A 16271-nucleotide genomic window follows, 5' to 3' on the forward strand; every position below is an offset into this window, starting at 1 on the left:
CCCGCCGGGACCAGGCTCAGGGCGCTCCAGAGGTCGCGCGCGGCCAAGGCAGAGCATCGCGCCTCGGGGCGACCGGCCTCGGGGCTCGGCCCCAACCTCCCCGGCGGCACCGTCCCGGCCCCGGCACTCACCAGCAGGGTGTCCAGCAGCTCCCGTTTGTGGCAGAGCTCCACGCCGCGGGAGCCCCCCGCCACCTGCACGGCCCGGCTGACCTCGGTGACGCTCCGGATCAGCGCCAGCTTGAGCTGCATGTCCTGCGTCCCGGCACAGAGAAACACGGCGGCACCGGTGAGGAACTCCTCACAGCGCCGAGGGCTCAACGAGGAACACGGCGGGCAGTCCAGCCCCAGAGCACAGCGCACAAGGGCAACTGCGTCTGCCTAGAGCCTCGGCTCGGCACACGGGTCGCAGGAAGGAAACCTCCTCTCCCCTCCCAGGAAGAAGCTCCCCCCGCGAAGGCATGAGCTTTCCCGGCTACCTACCGCAAGGAGACCCCCGGCCCCCGGCCTGGGGAGCGGGAGGGCGAGTCCGGCACGCCTGCGATGGGAAAGGGGTGCGGGAAGGGCAGCGAGCAAGGCCCCGGGGGGCAGGACTTACCTTGGTGGAGAAGGAGAAGCCCAGCACCTGGAAGGGGAAAGGCGGTGGAGTGAGAGGCAGTGAACCAAGGCGCACAGACGCAGGACACGCAGCAACGGCCCCGGAGCGCGCAGACCCCGCAGGGCAGCAGGGACGAACCAGGGCTGCCGCGTCCCCCTCCGCCAGCGCAGGCGGGCCACAACCGCCCCTGGGGCGCTGGGAGGAGTCGGCGCTCGCAGGAGCTTCAGGGAAGACCCAGGTCTGTGTGGCCGGCCCTGCGCCCGTGCACCCACCTGGCAGCTGGCGCGGTAGTGCTGCAGGATGCGCCCCACGACGTCGCTCTCCACGCGGGCCAGGAGCTGCTCCGGGGGGGCGCAGAGCGCGATCTGGCCGTAGGCCAGCACGAGGGCCATGTGCCTCCCCGCTCTCTTCCCCTGGTGGTATTCCTGCGCCGTGGGAGAAGCCACGAGACGTCAGCCCGGCGCCTCCGTCGGGCCCCAGCTCCCGCTGCCTCCCGGCGAAGGAGCTGCCCCGCTTTCCACGCAGCAGCCACCCCTGGGCTGCTACTGGTTTACAAGTGAAAATAAAGCAGAGGAAAAACGAGCCAAGACGCCCGGCATCCTTTACCTTCAGGCGTTTGAAAGCCCCAGACACTGGTCTTTCCTCCATGGACGCCCCAAACTCCTGCACCACCTCCAAGGCAAGGTGGAAGTGGCTCTCGGCAGAGCCGCCCAAAACAGAAATCATTGCCTGCAACACAAGAGAAAGGGTGAGGCGGCCTCTGGCCGACACTCAGCCACGGCAAGCTCCGAGCGACACTCGCGATATCGTCCGACGGAAACAGCAGCGACAAGGAAATGAGAAGAGCCTGCAGCGCTCTGCTCGGAGAGATCACCGCTCCCCTGGAAATACCGAGGGGCTCCGGGGAAAGCAAGGGGAGAAGAGGAAACTCACCTCTCTCTCAGACGCCTCCAAGTAATTTGTCCTTGAGAGATACTTCTTCATTTCCCCGCGGACATAGGGGACATGCTGACACGCTGCCAGGGACACCCCGACAGCTTTATACAGGAAGGCCTGAAAGACAAGCGGCCGCCCCAGACGTGGTCACGCACAGCCTGGCGGCACAGAGCCGGGCTGCGACGCACCAGCCCGCACCAGGCACGGCTGAGCTGGCCGCGGCGCCCGGCCGTCCAGCTCGGCTCCCGCAGAAACGAGGCCTCGGCAGGGACCCACCTGCTTCCGGGACAGCCGGGGGTAGCTGCCCGTCTGCTGGCTGAGCTCCAAGCTCAGGCCCATGGTCCAGGCCTGGCTCTCGATCGTCTCCAGAGACGTCCTCAGGAACTAGGGGAAACACAAGTTGAGGCAAAGCCCCCGCAGAGCAGGTCACAATGTGCAACGACGGGACACGGCACAACACGACATGACCCTCTGTGATCCACAGCTGTTTGCAAAACAAAATCCTCAGGGCCTTTGCAGGGGGTCTTTCCCGTGTTTCCTGTTTTCTGAACAAAACTGGCATTTCCCTGCTCAGGGCTCCCCTGCTCCTGGTTACCTTTCCACCCACACCTTCCCCCCCTTTCCCACCGGTAGCTGCTGCCCTCGCAGCAGTGCTGTACCTTAAGCAGGAGCTGCTCCCACTCGGCAGAGTCCAGGCAGCTCTCGCTTTGCCCTACAAAGCCGGAGCAAGAAAACCCTCCGTGTTACTTAGCGCCACAGAAGAGCCCGGGGGCTCCTTGGCACTCAAACACCCTCTGGCTCCCACGCCAGAAGGGGCCCAAGCCGCGAGGCTCAAGCCCTGATGCCAAACTCTTGGCCAGGCCCAGGACACCTGACGGACCCTGGGGACGGGGGACAGGGGCACGGACTCAGCTCAGCCACACACCCGCCGCTCCCAGTCCCCATCGCTCGACTGCAGCTCCCAGAGCAAACCAGGCCCTCACACGAGGGCTCGGACCACGCACACACATTTGCACCAGGACACGTTTCACCCACCCCCAGGAGCACCGAGTCCAGCCCTCCCAAACACCCACCCAGCGAGGACGCCGGGGTGCTGCAACACCTGCTCCTGGCAGTGACGGGCAAGAAAGGCCCCGTCCCCCAGATAAACTGCTCCTGGGCGTCAGCGCTGCTCCCTGGAAGGGCAATGGCTGCAGAGCCGGCGCTGAGAAACCCAGGGCCAATTCCCCTCCCTCACGCCTGGACGCTGCCTTTTCCTGCCTCCCCTTCGGCCTCTCCAGCCGCCTCCTCCCCGACGGCACGTTACCTTCCAGGCACTGCAGCAGGAAGGGGATCTTCACGGCCCACACCATCCCCACGGCGCCGTGGATCTCTGCGGACAGGGCCTGCAGCAGCCGCAGGGCAGCGACGCCGCAGCCGCCGCCGGCGTGAGGAGCCGCCGCAACCACCTGGGAGAGGGCAGGCGAGACCTGGGCTCGGGGCGGCCGGAGGAGCCGCAGCTTCTCCCCGCAGGGAGGGCGGTTGCCCGGCCCCGGCCGAGCCGGGAGCTTCTCCCCGGTGCCGCCGGCTTCTCCCCCGTGCAGCAGCAGGGTCCCGCGGGGCCGGGGAGGCTCCGACTCGCTCTCGCACGCCTCTTCCTCCCCGCAGGCTGCCGGCCCCGGCCTGCGACGCAGCTCTGCCCCGACCTCTCCCGTCACCTCCAGCCCCCGAAAGCGCTTTCCCCAGGGCCGCTACTCACCAGCAGGCGAGCCAGCAGGGCCTGCGGCCTTGGCAGCTTGGCTGTGAGGAGACAGAAAGGCCGGTGAGAGCGGCACGACCCACCATACCCTGCCCTGGCCCTGGCACAGCCCGACACGGCACACGGCGAGAGTTTCGGCTTCCTACCTCGCTCCCGGGAGGCCACGACATCGGGCTCCTCCTCTCCGTCCTCGGCCCCTGCTCTCCCCCGGCTCTCGGCCAGCTCTCGCAGGCACCGGCAGAGCGGCACCAATGTGCCCGTGTACTGGGCTGGCACCACGTACTGCAGGAGCCGCGGCCACAGGAGCTGCAGGGAAGAACGAGGCCATTCAGCACGTCGCGGCTCCCACCTCCGTGCCAGCTCGAGCTCGTTTTAGCTCTGAGATGGAAACGACGCTCTGCATTCCCACTCACCTTGTGCGCCTAAGGGGCTGCTCGGGGAGCACTTTGGGGAGAGTGGGGCAGGGAGGCAGCAGCAGGGCGCAGGACGACTTACTTTGGTCATCCCCCGGACGGAGACATCCAGGGAGCGCAGGATGTCCAAGCACAGGGCTTGAAGATCTGCTGCTTCCTGCGCTTCTGCTTGAGACAGCTTTCCCTGCGCCTGCAAGACACAGTTGGGACAACACCAGCATCAGCCCCTGTCCCTGAGATGGGAGGTGAAGCATGAACCACCCAGCGCTGCTGGGATGCTCCCCCGGGAGCCCCCATCTCCGGAGGCAGGAGAGAGCAGAAAGTCCCACAGGAGGGGCCAGATCCCAGGTGAAGGAAGCACTAAACAGGCTGCGACCAGGGAGACCCGCTGCTCCTTGGGGCGGTCGCCAGCGTCGTTAGTCGGGGTGTCGGGATTACGAGCTCCTCCAGGGCCCAAGTGATGCCGCAGTGGCACCAAGCCGATGCAAGGAGGTTGCCCTGCGGCGGGGCTGTACTCAGTGACAGCGCTGAAACGGCAGCACGCACGGCCCAGCGGAGTCACGGCCCAGGCAGCGCCGCAGTCGGGTTTGTTACATGCTGGTGGGAGGCCAAAGCACTCCCCCGGCCTCCTCCGAGATCCCCCCAGGAACGGCGGTGGGGATGCCGCTCAGCCCTCTGCACCGGGGACTGCAGCCCTGCTGGGGGGGCTCCCCATTTCCAGGACACCCCAGGCACACAGCAAAGCCGAAGCGTCACGCTCTGCCCTCACCAATCTGCCGGAGGCCTGGCTGAACGTGGCGAAGACGTGGGCCACCAGATCCCAGGCCGAGCAGCTCTGGACGCTGCAGCTGAGCAGCTCCTTGGTGAAGCGCAGAACTGCCCTCGCCACCTGCCACGGAGCACATTGCAGTTACCCCCCTCTGCTCAAAAGCCCAGGGGCAGACGCCTTCGCACCCATGCAGCCCCTGTGCCCCGCGGGGAGACCATGGGGGTGCAGGAGGCCCTTCTGCTCCCACAGCCACTGCCACGCAGCAACATTTCCATGGGGAAACGCTCCTCTAGGCTCGACCCCCAACAGCAGCCCTGCCAGGGGCTGGCCAGGCTCTGCCCCGAGCAAAAGCTTTCTCTGACGCCCACCGCGGTGCCGCCCCGCGCCAACCAGCTCACCTTCCTGCTGGGGTCTCCCAGCGCGCAGCGCACCGCCTGCACGAGCAGGGGCAGGCTCTGGCCTCTCTCTGCTGCTGGAAAAGATGGGGAGAGGCGGGCGCTCAGGCAGAGCCCTCATTTCAGCAGGGAGCTGGCAAAGCTCCCAGCTCGCTCACACACGAGCAGCACAGAAAACCCAGGACAAGACTGTGACGGCCGAGGAAGCAGCAGAGTCCCCCAGTGACTCCATTTACAGTCACAGCTGGGTGATGGGACCAACTGTTTTAACAACACGGAGTGCTCCAGAAATACAACGGGTACATGTAGCTCATGTCTCTGCCCCATCACCGAGTGTTCAGCACCGTCACCGGTGCGTCGCCATTTACAGCTGCCTCATCTCATCCCTGTCCCTGCAGCCGCGCAGCAGCTCAGCTGGGGAACACGCACTTTGCAGCTCGTTTCGGGTGTTTGTGCATCACTTGCAGTCGTGCCTGCCCCCAGCCCGGCAGCCCAAACCCCTGGCCAGCCTCGCTGCGCCCCGCGGCACTGACCTGTGGGGCGCACCAGGGCTCTGAGCAGATCCAAGGACACCACGTGAGCGGCCTCGCTCCCACTCCCCAGCTGCGAGCGCAGAAAGGCCACCGTGTCCTCAGGGCAAACTCGGGCTGCGAGGGAAAAGTCGCGCTCTGCGTTAGCCAGAGGTTCGGGAGAGAGCAGCAAGGGCACAGCGGTGTCACGCGGAGTCTCCTCCCCTCACCCAGCAGCAGGACGCAGGAGGACAGCTCCGACCGGTGCTCCCCGCTGTGCTGCTTGCTCCCATCACTGAGCTGTGGGAACAAGGGGCGCTTTAGAGAGAAGAGCATCAGGTCCGGGGGGACTGAAAAGAAACTGCTTCCTCCACTCTCGTCTCCCTGGGGGCTTTGGCTACAGCAGCCTCTAGACCCCAGCATGGGAGGTGACCCCCAAATATCTGCACAGACCTGGCCTTAAGGTAGGTCCCGCCGCAAGGACGCTCTGCCCGGCCGTCCAGCAGGACCTTCCTGTCCCCGTGGGTCAGGTCTGCTGCACCCAGCGCAAGCGGTACGGGGTCAGGCTGCCCTTACCTGGTGGTGCACAGCGGTGCCGACGGCCTGGACCTCGTCCTGGGGGATGGGGATCTGCACTTCCCCCAAAATCTCCAGGAAATAACTCAGAGCCTGCAAGGGAACGGGGGCGGGAAGAAGAGCGGGACTGTCACCTAAAGCAACGTCTTAACCCCTCCCGCACGGGGTTTCTCGTGTGTCCTTCCCTCCCAGCAGCAGCCTTAGAGGGCCTCTCCTCTGCACAGAGCCCCTCTGATGATGCTTCCCCACACTTCGCACCCCTCACACCTCCCCTCCCCGCCAGACAGGGCTGGATGGTGCCCGGGCATTAGAGCAGAGCCCTTCGCGCGCACGACGCCCCAGGGACAGGGGTCGAGGCCTCCCTTCCCAAGGAGGTCGGCCCCGGGGATGCTCAGCTCCCTCTCGGCCCCACCTGGGCTGCTCTGGCGCTGCCCGAGAAGCCCAGCAGGCCTCAAGCCTCCCCTGCTCTCCCCCTTTCTTCTCAAGGGGTCCCAGCTCCTCCAGACACCCCACAGACCCCCAACATCTCACAGCACACGCACAGACCCCACAGCCTCACCATGCCCCACATAACGCCTCACCTTGGTCACCCGGAAAGTGTCCTGGACCTGCTGATACTGGCCCAGGAGCCAGGGGAGCTGCTCCCACACGCGCTCGCGGTGCTCTTCCTCGCGCACAAGGAGGCCCATCATGGCAGCCATCGCCCCCAGGACGGCCTGCTTGGCCTGCAGGGAGGGCAGCGAGACGCTCTTCAGCGGGGCCCAACGTCCTTCCACCCCGACACGGTCTGCCCTCCCCACGGAGAGGCAGTGCCCTGCTCCCCTGGAGGAGAAGGCCTTGCTCCAGAGGAGAGGGCACGTCCCCACCCCGGCCCCCCCGGCCCTGCCCAAAGGCCCCCGGAGTCGCGGGGCCGGCACGGCAGCCCCTCTCACCTCCTCCTCCTCGCAGCCCAGCCAGCTCCCCACCACGTGGCAAAAGACCGGGGAAACGCTGCTGCAGAACTGGGCCTGCCCCATGCGCGGGAAGCTGCATTGCTCCCAGGCGCCCAGGTAGGTGTTCACGGCCTTCGACCACTGCTCCAGGACTGCGGCGAGAGAAGGGCAGAAGGATCAGGGCAGAGCCTGCGGCGGGGACGGGACCTTGCTCTGCCGCCCCAGCCTGCCCTCAGCCGCAGCCCCCCGCTCGCCGCGGCTCCATCCGAGACCGGGTCCGGCCCCAGGCACAAGCCGTGCGGTGCTCGGAGATGCCCTGATGGAAACGCTGCGCTGTTGCTCTCCTCCTCCCCATCACACCTCCTCCTCCTCCTCCTCCCAGCCGTGTTCCCCTCCTGCGCTTCTCGCTGCGTCCCTGCCCCAGCCGTCCCAAACACTCGCCCTCTCTCCCGAAACCCCCCAAAACCAGCCCGCCCTGCACGCAGCAGGCGGGAGGGAGCCGGGGCAGAGCTCAGAGCTCGGCAGGTCGCACCGGGAGCAAAACGCAGCAGCAGAGGCGCCGAGGCTGCCCCGGCCCTGCCCCTGCCCGCGGGGCCGACACTCACCGCTGCAGACGGCGCGCAGGGTCCGGCTGCTCCCCACCTGGCTCAGCATCGTGCGCAGGGCGAAGAGCGTCATGCCCACGAAGGGGACGCACCGCAGGGCTGCGGAGAGGGCAGGGCAGAGGCACAGAGAGGCACGCCGTCACGGGGAGCCGGGGCAGCGCGCGGGGGAGCCCCGGGGCAGCACGGCGGGGGGAGCCCCCAGGCTGCCGGGCCCCTGGGGACGCGCCGGGGGGGCCAGGGGGGCACCAGAGCTGCCCCAGGGGCTGGGGCAGGCCCCGGCATGGGGACGGCTTGGTGGGACTCGATGGGGTGCTGGTGCCTGCCCCAAGTGGGGAGCGGGGCAGCCATTCGGGGGGCCTGGGAGGGCGGCAGGGGCAAAGCCAGCCCCAGCAGCCAGCGAGGGGAACCGAAACCTTGCAGCCTCCGGTTCAGCATGGAACATTTTGGGGAGATCGGGGAAGATCCCTTCTCCCGGGTACCGCAGACCACAGCCCCGAGCCGGAGGCCGAGGGGCCCTACCGTAGCTGCTGGCCAGCTTGCCCAAGGTGATGAACACGAGGTCCTCGGAGATCTCTCCCAGGGCCCTCAGGCGGCACTGCAGCTCGTACATGACGCTGTCGAAGTGGGAGCGGGCCAGAGCCACCAGGACGTCGCTGGCGGCCATCTGCACATCCTCCGTCACACCCTGGCAAGAGCCATGAACCTCCCTCAGCAGGAGAAAGGCTGAAGGCGCCGGCAGCGACCTCCTGCCTCCAGCTCTCGGTTCCTGCCTTGGCCACCTCCCCGCACAGCTCCAGGTATCGCCCCCCAAATCCACTGCAGTGATGAGTCCCCAAGGCCTTTGCCTCCAGGAAACACTTGCTGGTGCAGAAATCGTGGCCCTGCACGTCCCAGCTCCGCCACCAGCCCTGGGTGCAGGCGCTGCTGGCACAGGCAGCTGCTCTGCTCTGCGCTCCCTCTGCAGCGGGGCTGGATACGGCCTTTTCTATCACGGAGCCGCATCCGCGGGGAAGGAGCTGTCACAGGGGGTCTGGGAGCCTCTGACAGGGCTTAGTGCTAGACACGGGTCCTCAGAGCCCTCCTACATTTTACCAAACCCGGCTCTAGCCAGGCGCCTCTGGCTGCCTTCAGAGAGGAGCAGCTCACCTGCGCCGCTCTCATGTCCCTCGAGGCTGCTGCGATCACTCTGGCCAGGACAGCACTCTGCACGCGGCCGTCATCGCCCTGCAGGACTCTCTCCAGCTCTCTGTAGGTGTCCGCTCTGTCACCCTGGGGACACAGCCCAGAAGGGAAGAGCTTGGCCTTGCTTTTCCTTATTGCCAGGGAGCCCCAGAGCTGGGGACACCGGCCCCACCAGCAGCAGCGTTTGCAGCACGCGCGGGTCGCAGGAGGGCGGCGGCGCCCTCGGGAAACCAGGGCCCTGCCGGGCGCCTGCAAACCCACGCCCGGCACAGCGCGACGCCCCCGCCTCACCTCCTCATCTTGCAGGCGGTTTGACAGAGAAGCCACTCGCTCAGCAAAGGTGGGGACGGCTGCAGGGACGGACTCTGCCGCCCTGCCTCCATCCTCCCGAACGGGAGGCCGGGACCAGCAACCTCCACAAGTGAAGAGACCTGCAAGGAGAGACCCAGAGGATCATCACCAGCTCTGCTGGCCTCAGCTGCCTGCGCTGTTTCGGGGCAAACGTCTCCTCAGCCTGCAGAGAAATCCTTTCCCTCAGCACTAACACTGCAGCCAGGGCTGTATCAGCAGGCGGGCAGCCAGCAGGGCAAAGGCAGGGACTCCTCCCCTCTGTGCAGCACTAGCGAGACCACCCCTGGATGCTGGTCCAGTCCAGGCTCCTCAGTAAAAGACAGATAAGCTACAATGCTGTGATATAGTGGAGTGAGTCCAGAAGAGAGTCATCAGGATGGCTGGGGACTGGAGCACATGAGAAGCGAGGGAAGGCTCAGAGAGCTGGCTTGGGTCAGCCTGGAGAAGGGGAAGGGAGACCAGTGTATTGCTGCCTGCAGCTACCTAATGGGGGACACAGAGAAGACGGAGCAAAACTCTTCTCAGAAATGTACCGTGACGGGATGAGAGGCAACAGGAACAAGTTGGAACATGAGAAATCCTGATTAACTATTAGAAACGCTATTTCCCATGAAGGTTTGGGGCTGACCTGCTGGAAAGCAGCTCTGCAGAGAAGGCTTTCATGGCCCCGGTGGACAAGCTGACCACGAGCCAGCAACGTGCCCTTGTGGCCAAGAAGGCCCATGGTATCCTGGGCCTCATTAGGAAGAGCATTGCCAGCGGGTCAAGGGAGGGCATCCTCCCCCTACTCAGCCCTGGTGAGGCCACATCTGGAGGACTGGGTCCAGTTCTGGGCTCCCTGGACAAGAGAGACATGGAGCTACTGGAGAGAGTCCAGCACAGGGCTACTAAGGTGAGGAAGGGACTGGAGCATCTCTCCTATGAGAAGAGACTGACAGAGCTGGGCCTGTCCAGCCTGGAGAAGAGAAGACTCAGCAGCGGATCTTATCCATGTGTATCAGTATCCGAAGGGAGGGTGCAAAGAAGATGGGGCCAGACTCTTCTCAGTGGCACCCGGGGACAGGACTAGAGGCAACAGGCACCAACTGAAACACATGAAGCTCCGTCTGAACACGAGGAAAAACTTCTTTACTGCAAGGGTAACCGAGCACCGGAACAGGTTGCCCAGAGAGGTTATGGAGTCTCCATCCTTGGAGATATTCAAAAGCTGTCTGGACACGATCCTGGGCCAGGTGCTCTAGGTGACGCTGCTTGAGCAGAGGGGTTGGACTAGATGATCTGCAGAGGTCCCTTCCAACCTCAACCAGTCTGTGATTCTGTGAAGGTGGTCAAACACCAGAAGAGGCACCCAGGGAGGCTGTGGGATCTCCATCCTCAGAGATGCTCACACCATGAGCAGACAAGGCCCTGGGCAGCCTGCTCTCATGGGTCCTGCTTTGAGCCGCAGCTTAGACTCCAAAGCACAGAGGTCCCATCCCCCCTTGGTTATCCTGCGAGCATAACGCCCAGAGCCTGCTGGGTTTGGAACCAGGGGGCCTCTGCTACCAAAACAAGGTGGACGCCCTCAGAGCTACCAGGCCCGTCAGGCCTGACTCCTCATGAGGCAGCATCCAAGTCCCCTGCACTGCTGTGTGTCAGGGCAAAGCAGACCAACAGCTCTGCACAGTTTTCTCCATTTCCCATCTGCATCACGGTCGGGGCCCATTAGCTCCTTGGGTGGAAAGCCCGTGAAACAAGAGCCTGGAGGGAGCTGCATGGGAGCGAGGAGGAGGCTTTCTGCTGAGGAGCTGGTGCAGTTGCAGGGTTCGGGGGAGCTCTCGCAGCATCAGAAATGGCCAGCCCTGCTCAGCGGTGCCGAGCACCAGGGGTTCGCGCTGGGGATCTCCTGCAGCCCTGGCCCAGCCCTGCCCCAGCCCCTCACCTCGGAGCGCCCGGAGTCTCCTCATGGCGCCGGGCCAGGGACAGCGCTGCTGCGCCAGCCCTGCCTAAGGACAGAGCGGGACCGCGGGGACCCGCTCCTGCGCGCCACCCTCACCGCCACAGAGCTCTGCGGCCAATGAGGGCCTGCCCCGGACACGCCCGCCTACATCACAGAGGGCCCAGACCAATGAGGGCCACTTGGGGACATGCCCCTGCCCATCACAAAGGGCTGCTGGCCAATCAAGGCTTGCCCCAGCACACGCCCCTGCCCATCACAAGGGGCTGCCAGCCAATAAGGGCCCTGCCCCAGGGCCACCCCCACTCAGGGCAGGGGGCCAGAGAGGGCAGCAGGCAAAGGACCCCAACAGGCCCCCAACACTGCCCCCTTTCCCCATCTCCCTCCATCACTCCCACACACTGCGTTTCCTCCAAGGGGGCTGGGCACTGACCTGGCCTCAGCAGCACCTCCCAGCCCCACAGCCAGAGGCGACTGCTCTCAAGGGGGCTGCTTCGCCCTTTTCTCTCCTCTGCCTCTTTGCCTGCCTGTCTCCAAAAAGGAGCCTGCTGCAGGCTTGTCACCTGGGTACACGCCTGTCTGTGTCATTCCCTCTGCTTCCTCCACCAAGGTTTGCACTCCCTCTCCAAGGAGCACAAAGCTGAACCCAGAACTGGAGACCTCACACCTGTGACAGTCAGAAGAACAGGGGGTCAGGGGAAGGAGAGACAGCTCAGATCTCAAAGGAAAGCTCCTGTCAGCTCTCATTGTACAGGAAAACCTAAGTTCCCCTTTATTGGACAGGAGAAAATTTCAGCAGAAGACAGACCCTGCAGATCAGGAGTACTGAGGGTCTGGGCACATAGGCCCCCATGCCAACAGTCCATTTATTTAGCTGACTATAAAATCCCTGCTGGCATGGCCTGACTGGATCCAGGCCTAAGCTCTTACTCCACACTGACTGCAAAGTCTAACTCCATTGCCACAGCCAGCCAAGAACATCAACACCTCTCCCAATGCAGCAGCACTGAGTCACTCTGGTGGAGGGCAAATAAAAGCTGGTGTCAGATGCTCTGCAACAGCATCCTAGTCTTCATTTACTGGTTGCATTTCTGCAGTCTGGGGGCTCTGCTGACAGAGAGAAAGGCAGCCCTCAAGTATGGCCAAGCAGCTCCCATCTTTCTGCAGAGGACAAGGGGTGTCTACCCTGAGAGCAGTTAGCCTTGTACTGGACAGGGAAAATACTGTCAAGGAAGTGATTTTGGTGAGAAAGGGTTACTCCTCACCAGCCACTTCACCTTGAAGGAAAAAAGGGGAAGTGCTGTCATGTAACCAAGGCTGCCTGGTAAAGCTGTGTGAGTTCTGCCTTGTGACAAGTCCTCTGCAAACTGAAGAGCACATCTGGTTAGCTTTATTGTTTGAGTGGATATGTATTTTTTTTTTTATTAGCAGTGATTGGCACACTTAATGGTATAGGACACATTTACCTTTGCAGCTATTACAAAAGACAACCACCAGAAAGCAGCACCCATTTTTGCTTGCAGGGCCTGCTGCCCACTGGTCACCCAGGCCAGCCCCCAGCTTAGTGCTAAAGAATATTGCCCTGGGGCTGTCTAGAGGTAGCCACTTAGCACCACTTCTCTCAAACTTACTTAGCATGAGTAGTTCAATTAGGTGAAGCCTTAGGCTGCACTCAGAGAACATGAGGGACTTGCACCCAGCTCAGGAAAAGGGGCCCCAGGGCCAGCTCCAGCTGGAAAGACAAGGACATCACAAGCAGTCTGTATCCCTGTGTCTCACACTCCAAAAGGGAGGATGCCACAACTCTGAAATAAGGCCTGTGCCTGGCATCAGGACCCTGAGAAACAAAGCCTCCTCTCCCTGCTGGGGCAGGGAGAATTGTTGGGGTCTGGAATTACCTCCTCCAGACCTTGAGACACAATAAGACCCAACAAGGAACAGGAGGACTTCAGGCCTGATTATTACTCTTGGTCCCAACTACAGCATGAGGGGAGGAGAACTTAGACCATAAAGTGACAATTGCCCAGGGCTTCCTTTGCTCAGGTCCCTCTCTGGAGGCACCCAGCTCAAGCTGTCATTTGCCCCTGTACCACTTAGGGTAACTCAGTTTGTGATCCTCCACATCTGAGACTCTGCTTCAGGAAACCCAGGCTCAGAGACCTTCTTGAACAGTTTGGCCACCCAGGTGGGACCCTGGGTCACCACCAGCAGACCTTCCTATCTCCAAACATCCAACTGCCAGCAGCAGATGAGGTCACCTGAGATCTCTGGAGCAGGCAGCACCCAATGGGTGAGTGCTAAAATGCCCTGAGCTGATTCAGAACAGTTGTTAGAGGGGGTTCGAGGGCCCCTAGGAAGGGGTGTCAGGGTGGGTTCAAGTCCCTCCCTTGCTGCAGCTTTCTTAAAGGGTGTGCAGCCTGATGAGCAGAAGGCACACTAGGCAATGGGAAATGTACCTGGCATGCAGAAGGGGATGCCCTTAGCCAGTGTACAGGAAAATTGGAAAAAGATTGATGGTACAGTGGGCTTGTCAAAAAGGCACAGTTACATTATGGCAGGAAGAGTGGCCATTCACAACAGAAGATGGTAATCCAGCACAACAGTGGCCAGCAGAAGGGACTTCTGATGAGGAAACATTACCTTTCCTGCAATATCATCTAGAAGAGATGTTTCCAGCTCACACTGATTACTGGTACATTTGGGATAACTGGGCATGGGCACAGGAGCATTTGAGGCAGAAGGGAGGGAGGAAGGGAACCCTGCCCAAGGTGACACTCACAGTAGCAGATCCTAGTACCCCAGACCATGTTCCAGCAGTTCCTGCTCCACCTTCTACGCCTGACAAGCTACCTGTCCTTCCTTCCCCTGCTCCTCCTCCCTCTACTCTACCAGCTGCCAGACTCTGTCCTAGGATCTCCCATGTGCTGACTGATCCTGCCACTCTGCAGCCAGGGGGAATGGGAGGGGCCAACCCCCCTCCTCCTGTGCTGCAGCTACTTACTAAGCAGCCCTGGAGCCCCAGCCAGCTTGCCTGATGGGGGGAAGGCAGGGGGGGAAATGCCAGGATTAAGAGAAGATGCCAAGCCATGTGCCCAGTTAGTTTCTGCTATATGCACCAGGTACAACCCAACCTGGAGTGATACCCAGATTCTTTTGAGGGAATTATTTTGACCAGATGAACAGGATAAGATAATGAACCAAGATGCAGAATCAGCACAGCAAGCCAGGGGAAACAGAACCCCCTGGCCAGCAAATGATCCAAAGTGGGACTATGATAATGCAGGAGACAGAGCCCTGTGTCAAAGAGGACTTGGACATTTAGTAGAAGCAATCAGAGCATGCAGAGAGTTAGGAGCAAATGGGACTAGAGTGCAAGAAGGTAGACAGCAATCAGATGGGCACCCCAGTGACTTCTGGGGGCAGCTGCAGCCAGCCCTGCTGAAATATGGGGAATGACCCCCACAAAACTTCAACAATGCACTCGCAGTTAGTGTAGCATAGATCAGGTGGCCCCTGATACACAACAGTATTTTAAAGAGCATATGCCAGGCTGGCAAGGGGAGACTTCACAAAACATTTCAAGGGTAGCAGTATTCATTTATGATGGGTGAGAAGAAAACCAGAAAGCTGAGCCAATAAAAGCAAGCAAGCAAATTCACTGGCTGCAGCTCTAGCAAGGAAATTGCAAATGAAAGAAAGGGGTCGAGGAGGAGGAAGACCAAGCCCGGGGTTCAGCCGAGGCCATGAAACAAAGGAAGGAGGATAGGGGGAAGGGAAGGGAGAGTGTTATTCTTGGGGGAATTTAGGACACTTACAGCTGGAATGTCCCCTTTGGCCTCGATCTCTGACTAGAGAAGAGAACTACCCATGGCAAGAATTAGCTCAAGAAAATAACTGTCCACAATGACCAGAGGAAGGGAGCCCTGATGACCATGAGGGGGCAAGCAGGGTTGGGAATTTTTCTTATGTGGGGAATTCATTGAGACAAGAAGGGACATAGAGTTGGCAAAGCAGAAGGTCAAGAAGCTGAATTTTTAGAAGGTAAGAGATTATGTGGCTCCTGTAAGTTTTACCCCCAAAGGATCTAAAACTGAAGATAAGGTTCTAACACAGTCACAGGAGGAGGGGGAAAGAATTTAAGCAAGCTCCTGTTTTTAGGGAACAAAATAGGAAGCAATAGGAAAGAAAAGCATATGGGGGAGATTCATATTAGCAGCAGACTCTCCAGCATGATTGCTAGGAAGAGATCTTTTGCAAAACCTAGGCATGGAATTACACTTATCCCCTGAAGGAAGGGATCTAATAATTATGGGAATGAGTGTAATCACTGAAAGCCCCAGCCCCAGAGTAAAAATACCAGAATTGCTAAAACCTGTACCAACAAAGCTGTGGAGGAAAACTGGTACTGACATTGGATTGTTAGTCTCAGCTCAACCCACAGTTATAAAAACCAAGGGAGGAACCCCTCCAGCTGTGAAACAGTATCCAATTCTCCAAGAAGCCAAGAAAAGCATACAAAAGCAAATAGGCCCATATTTAGCCCAGGGGGTTCTGAAACTGTGTGTTTCACCACAGAATACTCCCATCCTCCCTGTAAAAGAGAGCAAACCAGATGAAGATGGGGATCCTGAAAACCACTTTGTACAGGATTTGCAGGCTGTCAGTCAACACATGGTGACTCCTCACCCAGGGGTACCTGATCCTTCCACTCTACTTTTACAAACACCACACAGGCAAAATGTTTTTCTGCCATTGATTTAAGCACCCCTTTCTTTAGTATCCCACTTGGTGAAAGCAGCCAACCCTTATTTGCTTTTACAGGGAAAGGGCAACAATTAACATGGATACCTCCCATGAGGTTTCACAGGGTCTCCCACCCTTTTTTCACAAATACTGGGGAAGGATGTAAAGGATACCAAATATCTGGGGGGGGATCAGGTCCAGTTCACTATGTAGATGACTTGCTGATGGCAAGTAGAGAGGAAGGTACCTGTCTAATAGACTCTGCACATCTATGCATGGCTTCAGCAGAAAACCATCACCAGGCACCTCCATCTAGTCTCCAGCTGTGTCAAAAGGAGGTAAACTGCTTGGGGCTCACTCTGAAATAAGGGCAATGACTACTAGACCCAGAAAGAGGAGATGCTATAAGAGAACTCCCTCAGCCAGGAACAAAGAAACAGTTGCAAGGATTCCTTGGAGCTGGGGGATTTTGCACATCATGGATCCCTGGGTTGGGAGAATTAACAAAACCCCTGACAGAGGCAACCCAGAATGAAGAAGCAGAACCCATTGCGTGGGGCCCTGAAAGAGAGCAAGCTTTCAGCACTAT

General features: G+C 60.6%; 1 protein-coding gene and 1 long non-coding RNA gene across 2 annotated transcripts; both read right to left on the reverse strand.

Annotated features, from left to right (window-relative positions):
• Window positions 1-474: 474 nt before the first annotated feature.
• On the reverse strand, window positions 475-10949 carry LOC135326569 (uncharacterized). The gene is made up of 19 exons (XM_064504384.1): window positions 10925-10949; window positions 8944-9083; window positions 8617-8739; window positions 7990-8155; window positions 7471-7569; window positions 6866-7017; window positions 6515-6658; window positions 5934-6026; window positions 4454-4573; window positions 3767-3874; window positions 3418-3577; window positions 3272-3312; window positions 2840-2981; window positions 2193-2245; window positions 1810-1917; window positions 1531-1650; window positions 1204-1326; window positions 870-1022; window positions 475-624 (listed from the first exon to the last, which is right to left on the reverse strand). Exons 1-19 carry the CDS (start codon window positions 10947-10949, stop codon window positions 475-477), a joined length of 2220 nt encoding a protein of 739 aa, XP_064360454.1.
• LOC135326579 (uncharacterized) lies at window positions 4855-5654 on the reverse strand. Its single transcript, XR_010386904.1, has 3 exons — window positions 5588-5654; window positions 5382-5495; window positions 4855-4922 (listed from the first exon to the last, which is right to left on the reverse strand). It is a non-coding gene; the product is annotated as an uncharacterized LOC135326579 (long non-coding RNA).
• Window positions 10950-16271: the final 5322 nt, after the last annotated feature.

The sequence above is a fragment of the Dromaius novaehollandiae genome, unplaced genomic scaffold (genome assembly GCF_036370855.1).
Source record: "Dromaius novaehollandiae isolate bDroNov1 unplaced genomic scaffold, bDroNov1.hap1 HAP1_SCAFFOLD_36, whole genome shotgun sequence".
Lineage (NCBI taxonomy): Eukaryota > Metazoa > Chordata > Aves > Casuariiformes > Dromaiidae > Dromaius > Dromaius novaehollandiae.